This window comes from Triplophysa rosa, linkage group LG9 (assembly GCF_024868665.1).
Source record: "Triplophysa rosa linkage group LG9, Trosa_1v2, whole genome shotgun sequence".
NCBI lineage: Eukaryota > Metazoa > Chordata > Actinopteri > Cypriniformes > Nemacheilidae > Triplophysa > Triplophysa rosa.
The window spans coordinates 27,350,104-27,357,079 of NC_079898.1; the positions used below are offsets into that span (position 1 = coordinate 27,350,104).

Consider the following 6,976-nt stretch of genomic DNA (forward strand, 5'->3'; position numbering starts at 1 on the left):
CTGTGTGTGTGTGTGTGTGAGTGCATGTGTGGTGTGTGTGCCTCGTGTGTGTGGTGTGTGCAAAGTGCATCGTGTGCGTGTGTGTGCGCTGTGTGTGTGCTTGGTGAGGCAGTGTGTGTGCTGGGTGTGTTTGGTGGTTGAGTGTTTGTGTGTGTTGTGTGTGTGTGTGTGTGTGTGTGTGTTCATGTTTGTATATCCCGGTGGGGACCTAAACCTGAATACACACCAACACATGGGGACTCGTGTCACCGTGGGGACAAAATTGAGGTCCTCATGGGCAAAAAGCTAATAAATTGTACAGAACAATATTTTTTACAAATCTAAAAATGCAAAAAGTGTTCTATGATCTTTAGGTTTAGGGATAGGGTTAGGGATAGGGGATAGAATATACAGTTTGTACAGTATAAAAACATTACGCCTATGGACTGTCCCCACGGGGATAGTCAACCAAAGCTGTGTGTGTGTGTGTGTGTGTGTGTGTGTGTGTGTGTGTGTGTGTGTGTGTGTGTGTGTGTGTGTGTGTGTGTGCACACACACGCACACATGCACTCACACACACACACACAGGCACACACACGCACACATGCACTCACACACACACACACACACACAGGCACACACACGCACACATGCACTCACGCACACGCACTGACGCACACGCACTCACACAGACACACACTCACACAGACACACACTCACGCGTCACTCACCGGCCGTACGGCATGATGCTGATGCTGATGCTGATGCTGATGAAGATGTGTTTGTGTAGTTGTGCTGGAGTTGAGTGGGTCAATGTCATGACTGTGACCTCTCACCACTCTTATATTGCAGTGGTGTAAAGTATTGGAGTAAATGTACTTAGTTACTTTACTTAAGTATCTTTTTGGCTACTTTGTAGTTGTACTGAGTATTAAAGATATAAGCAACTTTTACTCTCTACTTGACTACATTTTTTCACAAGTATATGTACTCTTTACTCCACTACATGTGTAATTACCAATGCAATAACACATTACATTCTGCATGGCACCTATCTTATTTTGCAGCAGTTTATTTCTGCTACAGAAGAAGCAATATTGCCTTTCACATAGCATTGATATATACTATATGTTGTGCATTTTTGCCCCTACTTGCTGAAACTTGTCAACATGGCTTCTTTATGCGAATGCGGGTGCATTATCAGGTAGTTGACATCGCTGGTGTTTTATGTGGGAAGAGGACACGACTGCAGCCGGCGATGAGGCCAAAACCAGCATGTCCAGTGCAAAAAGGCTTTGACTTTTGTAATTTTTTACTTAACATTATTTTATGTATGCGTTTTATTGAAGAGACCTTTTTGAAGGATATTGGTTTCATGAGCATTTGAGCTTAACTGAGACTTGGGTGTTTGTAATAGATGTAGGTTATGGTGTCGACCTTGATTTTTTTGCAATTTTGAGGTGTTCAGTTTGATGCGATTGCTCTCCTCGCGAATCGACTGTTTCTTGTTTTTCACTGACGTGTCTCTTAAGTGTTGAGGACTAGTGCTGCTTAGAGCCTACATTCAGTATGAGTAAAATACTCGAGTACTGTTAAAATCAGATACTCGAAGACTTTTACTGAAGATATTTTGGAATTGGTGACTTGTAACTTGTAATGGAGTCATTTTCACTGCAAGGTATCTGTACTTTTACTCAAGTATGGTTTTCAGGTACTCTTTACACCTCTGTTATATTGTGACTGGAGGCTCTGACTGTCTGGTCCGTGTTATAGGATTCTGTGTCTGTGATTATTTGACAGGAGCATCTGATGAAGCGGAAAGGTCAAAAGATGTTTTCCATTCTGAGCACATTTGCATGAGAGACTTTCACATGTTTCAGCGCTTCAGATTCTTCCTCTGTTTGACCTTGACTCTTCCTCTGATGAAATGTCTCCGTGTGACTCCTCGGGACTTTATTTAGTGCTTACCTCAGCCTTGTTATCTAAGCAGTGGAGCAGAATAAGTGTTTCATGTGATCTAAGAAAAGAAACCTGATTCGATCTGTCAAGGAATCTTACCTTCAGCATTTATTTAAAAAGGGAAACACGGCTCATATAAGCTGATCCGATGCGGAGTTATTTCGATCTATGTGTTGGTCACTTCCACATCCAAACATCATGGGTTTTATGTGTAAACGTGGAAAATCGCTTAAGAAATCTGAGTGAATTGCATGAAATTTGTGTGGATGTTCTGTGCTTGTAAATGAATTCTTCTGTGTCTCTTGTGTGTTTCAGATGTTCTGTGGACTGACGCTCACGCTCTGAGTGATCTCCGTCCCTGAGCCATTCCCTTTCCCACGTCCCACGAGACGCCTCGTCGCTAACACGCCGCCGGTCACCGTTCCGATTCGCTGGCTTCCCGTCCGTCTCTTGCTGTCCATCTCCATGGCCACCTTTCTGAGCTCCGTGCTCCTGCTGGTGCTGCGCACGTACGCCGCTCCTCCAGAATACATCCAGGTGTGGCCGGGCGGGTGGACGCCGGGCCCGGGAGAGGCCGGAAACGAAACGGTCACCCCTTCTCTGGTGCCGCCGCCGGGAACTGCTAACCACGCTCCTCACAGCATCATCATTGGCGTCCGGAAGGGAGGCACTCGAGCGCTGCTGGAGATGCTGGACATTCACCCTGAGGTTGCGGCGGCCGCCACCGAGGTTCACTTCTTTGACTGGGACGAGAACTACGTCAAGGGTTTGGAGTGGTACCAGGAGCAGATGCCCTACTCGTACCCTCATCAGATCACGGTGGAGAAGACGCCGGGGTACTTCACGTCTCCGGCGGCCCCCGCGCGCATCCGCGCCATGAACCCGTCCATCAAACTCCTGCTGATCCTGAGAGATCCCACCGAGAGGGTCGTCTCCGACTACACGCAGGTTTACTTCAACCGGCTGGAGAACCGCAAGCCCGTGCAGGCCATCGAGCGCATGCTGGTGAAGAACGGCGCACTAAACACGCGCTACAAAGCCATCCAGCGCAGTCTGTATGACGTGCACATGAGAAACTGGCTCCAGTATTTCCCCCTGCGGCAGATTCACATCGTGGACGGAGACACGCTGATCCGTGACCCGCTGCCGGAGCTTCAGAGGGTGGAACGCTTCCTGGATCTGCCGCCTCGGATTCAGGCCTCCAACTTCTACTTTAACCAGACCAAAGGCTTCTACTGCATCCGCAGCGACGGTCACGAGAGGTGTCTGCACGAGTCCAAGGGACGGCCTCATCCCCCCGTCAACGGCACCGTGCTGCGCCAGCTGCGCTCCTACCTGCGCCAACATAATCGAGACTTTTACAGACTTATTGGACGAACCTTTAACTGGCACTAGCGGGACGGGCCAATCAAGGCTGAGGGAGCGATGTTATCAATCACTCCTCTGTGTCGACGTAAAGACACAAGTGTGACACATTGGTGATTTTCTCTCTTTCTCTTTGTTTGTTTGATATTCTTGTACTTGATAATAAATCGTTCTGCTACCAAAACTCAGAATTTCTCTGCAGTTTGAACGATAAGTTTTTCACACTGGTGTTATTTTCAGAGAGTCTGTAGACGTGGTGAGGACGAACACAAAATAAATCCAGAACGAGTGATCAGATCTCACAATTCTGTGGATTATTTCACAATAATGACCATCTGATTGTACAATAACCTCACAAATCAATTCAAGATTAACATGAACTATTGGTTAGTTGGTTGATTGATTTGATTGAATGATTTTTATGTGAGACCAAAAAGAGCACAAAATGAGACGGGAGACGTGAGACATTTGCCAGTTAAACGGTGTTTGACTGAAAGGGTGTTGTGTTGGGGTTAATGAATATGTTAAAATGTAAAAATCAAGAAATGTGTGTTTGAGGGTTTGGTTTATAGAGAATACTATTAGTTCAGTGTAAAAACATTAAAAGTCTATGGAAAATCTCCACGAAGATATCAAAACAAGATGTTTCAGTGAAGTGATGAAGACTTCGTGCGTGTGTGTGCGTGTGGGAAGGGTAAGCCCTACGGTATGGGGACAAAATGTCCCCACAAAGATGGCAATATCCAAAACCCTTGTCCTTGTGGGGACATTTTTTTGGTCCCCATGAGGAAACAAGCTTATAAATCATACAGAATGAACTTTAGTGAAAATGTAAAAGAGCAGACAGTTGTGTGTGATTGTTAGGGTTAGGGGGAGGGAATATGAGATACAGTTTGTACAGTATAAAAACCATTGTGTCTATGGAATGTCCCCATAAAACATGGAAACCCAACGTGTGTGTGTGTGTGTGTCTGTTTGTTTGTATATCCCGGTGGGGACCTAAACCTGAATACACACCAACACATGGGGACTCGTGTCACCGTGGGGACCAAAACTGAGGTCCTCATGGGCAAAAAAGCTAATAAATATTTTTAAAAAATCAAAAAGTTTTCTATGATCTTTAGGTTTAGGGGATAAAATACACAGTTTGTACAGTATAAAAATCTTTATGCCTATGGACTGTCCCCACGGAGATAAACCAGACGTGTGAGTGTGCGTGTGTACTTGTATATATGGTTTATATGAGGACACAAATGTGTCTGATGACGTGTGTAACAACGTAAACCAAATTGCTTAAACACATTGTAAATAATTCAGGGTCAGGGTTGGGAAAAGAATGTAGAGTATAAATGAATGTGTCTATAGAGAGACATAAAGCGTGTGTGTGAAAGAGAGAGAGCTGTGATGTATGGGAGAGGTTGTGTGTGTGGAGACACGGATGACGTGTGAAAGCTGATGGTGAGATTCTGAGCACGTGTTCACTGTCCTACGGAAACACTGAGGTCGGTGCAGCTTCATCACCACGGCACTGCTTCGAGAGCATCATATTCATATGTGAGGAAACATTAACGCTGTCTGAACTCTCAAACACCTTCAGCTGTTCTCCAGAGCTCTGCGGCCTTTGAAGCTTCATGTTTGTAATGCTCCGTGTGTTCATGTCCAGATGACTGGTGAGTACTGAAAACCTCAGCAGCTTCTCTCTATTCGTGAATATAGTGTGCATGTGTTTGTTACAGTGTTCCATCCAGTCTGATTAAAGTCTCTCTCTCTCTGACCTGCTGACCTCTCGCTCGACCTGTCGGCTGTGCTGTATGTTACACCAGCAGTCACCTGGAAGTGACCTCATTCATCGGCACGCAGAGGGACTGTGCTCAGGTCAAACACTCCACATTCCCCACATATCCGGAGAAAAACACTTACAAACACACACACACACACACACACAGATATATGTGATATTTCAACCCAACAGAAATGAAAGAAAGAGTTTTGTTTGAAAGATAAAGTTGCTGTTGTGTTATAATCATGAGCTGATAGTGTGTTGTGTATTCATGATTTATAATCTCCCGGTTGACTAACATGACTACATAAACATACACAACTCATTATTATTATTATTATTATATTTAACAATGCAAACATACAGACAGAAGTGTTGTGAGAGAAAATGAAGTCCGAATGAAAGTCAGTGTGGAGAATGACAACATTTCCTTTATCATCTTTCTTTTGTATCTGGATGTGTTTTGTGACTTTATTCTTCTGCGTGTTGGTTGTTTCATGAGCACCTCTGACTGACCGGGTCAAGTGCGTGCGTGCGTGTGTGTGTATGTGTGTGTGTGTGTGTCTTCTATCATGTCAAGCGCTGAAATAAAATAAAGAATAAAACAGACAAGTTTTAATGAAGTGATGTGATGCTCAAACTGCGGGTGTGATCTTCAGTCGCACTAATCAGAAATAGTTTGTGATGTTTGCAGAACTCACTGGGGTGTTGCGGGTGGTTGTCAGGGTGTTGCTAAGGTGTTGATCTTTGATAGATTCTGTGGTGTTGACAGGACCCGGGTCTGTATTTTCTGATGTGTTTATTGCTCAGGAGCGTTTTTAAGACACAACTAGTTATTGGATTGATGAAGTTTGCCTGGTTTACTGTATGTGAACAGAGTTACTGCAGCATAAACATGGACATCATGACTTTTGAAAAACTTTGGAAGCAGATATTGAGATTTTGTGTGTTATCAGTTTTATGGAGGTCATGAAACTGGAGTAAGAAAATAGCACAGAATTTCCCATCTGTATCCGCTTATTATCTTTCCCATCGCTCTCTCTCTCGCTCTCTCTCCCCCTTCTCACATTCTCTTTATCTCTCATCCTCATCTTCATCTCTCTCCGCTGTCTCACATTCCCTCCATCTCTTTATCTCTCCGTCTTCTCAGGTGGAGCTCCTTCACGGCTCGTCTCTCAGCCTTCAGCAGGTTTTCACTCTCAGTAATTGAGCGGATTGTTATGATGATGATATCTGATGCTAAATCTGCCCTGTCGTTTCCTTCAGGATTGTGTGAGATGCTGTTGAGGAGAGAAGAGCGGGACCGCGTTCACCTGCAGGTGTGTAATGTGTGACGCTTCAGCACGGACGACGACATCACCTTAATCCAGTTAAAATATCTAAACGCCATTTAAAGCAGGAATGTTTAGTTGAAGTAAAACAAGGTTTTAGGACATAAGTTAATTAAGTTTTAATGTTTTTTTTGTATAAATCTAATCAGATTTAGTGACACATAACAAGAAAAAACTGCCAAATCTAATCCTGTTTAATTAGATAAAGATCAGATGAAGTCCGATTCTATTTCCAGCTTAATTGAAAAAAACAAGTTTCAAGAATAACTTTTCTAAACTACACAAAAGGAATCAAATAATGACTTGTAAGTTTTAACTCATTTAACTTTTTACTGGTGTGTTTCTAAAACACACACACACTGTATTGTTGAGATGTTTGTGTGATTTTCATGGTTGAATCTGAACCTGCTCCTGCCAGAACACGACACTAAATGAGTTCATGTCAGAGATGAATTCAGTTCAGTTTATTTCTGTATCACTCTTCACAATTGACACCGTTATAATCTCTCTCTCTCTCTCTCTCTCTCTATCTCTCTCTATCTCTCTCTCTCTCTCTCTCTCT

At 43.8% G+C, this 6,976-nt stretch overlaps 2 protein-coding genes and 1 long non-coding RNA gene across 6 annotated transcripts in view; all 3 read left to right on the forward strand.

Moving 5' to 3' along the window:
* The window catches only part of hs3st1l1 (heparan sulfate (glucosamine) 3-O-sulfotransferase 1-like1), a 38,061-nt gene extending 33,687 nt beyond the window's left edge, over positions 1–4,374 (forward strand). Inside the window, exon 2 of the mRNA XM_057341331.1 lies at positions 2,254–4,374. Within this exon, the coding sequence (XP_057197314.1) occupies positions 2,404–3,333 (930 nt within the window). The 5' untranslated portion in view covers positions 2,254–2,403 and the 3' untranslated portion in view covers positions 3,334–4,374. The remainder of the gene's footprint in view (positions 1–2,253) is intronic.
* The window catches only part of LOC130558726 (kinase non-catalytic C-lobe domain-containing protein 1-like), a 169,990-nt gene that overhangs the window by 131,269 nt on the left and 31,745 nt on the right, over positions 1–6,976 (forward strand). The window lies entirely within an intron of this gene.
* The window catches only part of LOC130558732 (uncharacterized), a 7,613-nt gene continuing 6,233 nt past the window's right edge, over positions 5,597–6,976 (forward strand). Inside the window, exons 1-2 of the long non-coding RNA XR_008963484.1 lie at positions 5,597–6,272; positions 6,350–6,402. This is a non-coding gene — a long non-coding RNA (uncharacterized LOC130558732). The remainder of the gene's footprint in view (positions 6,273–6,349; positions 6,403–6,976) is intronic.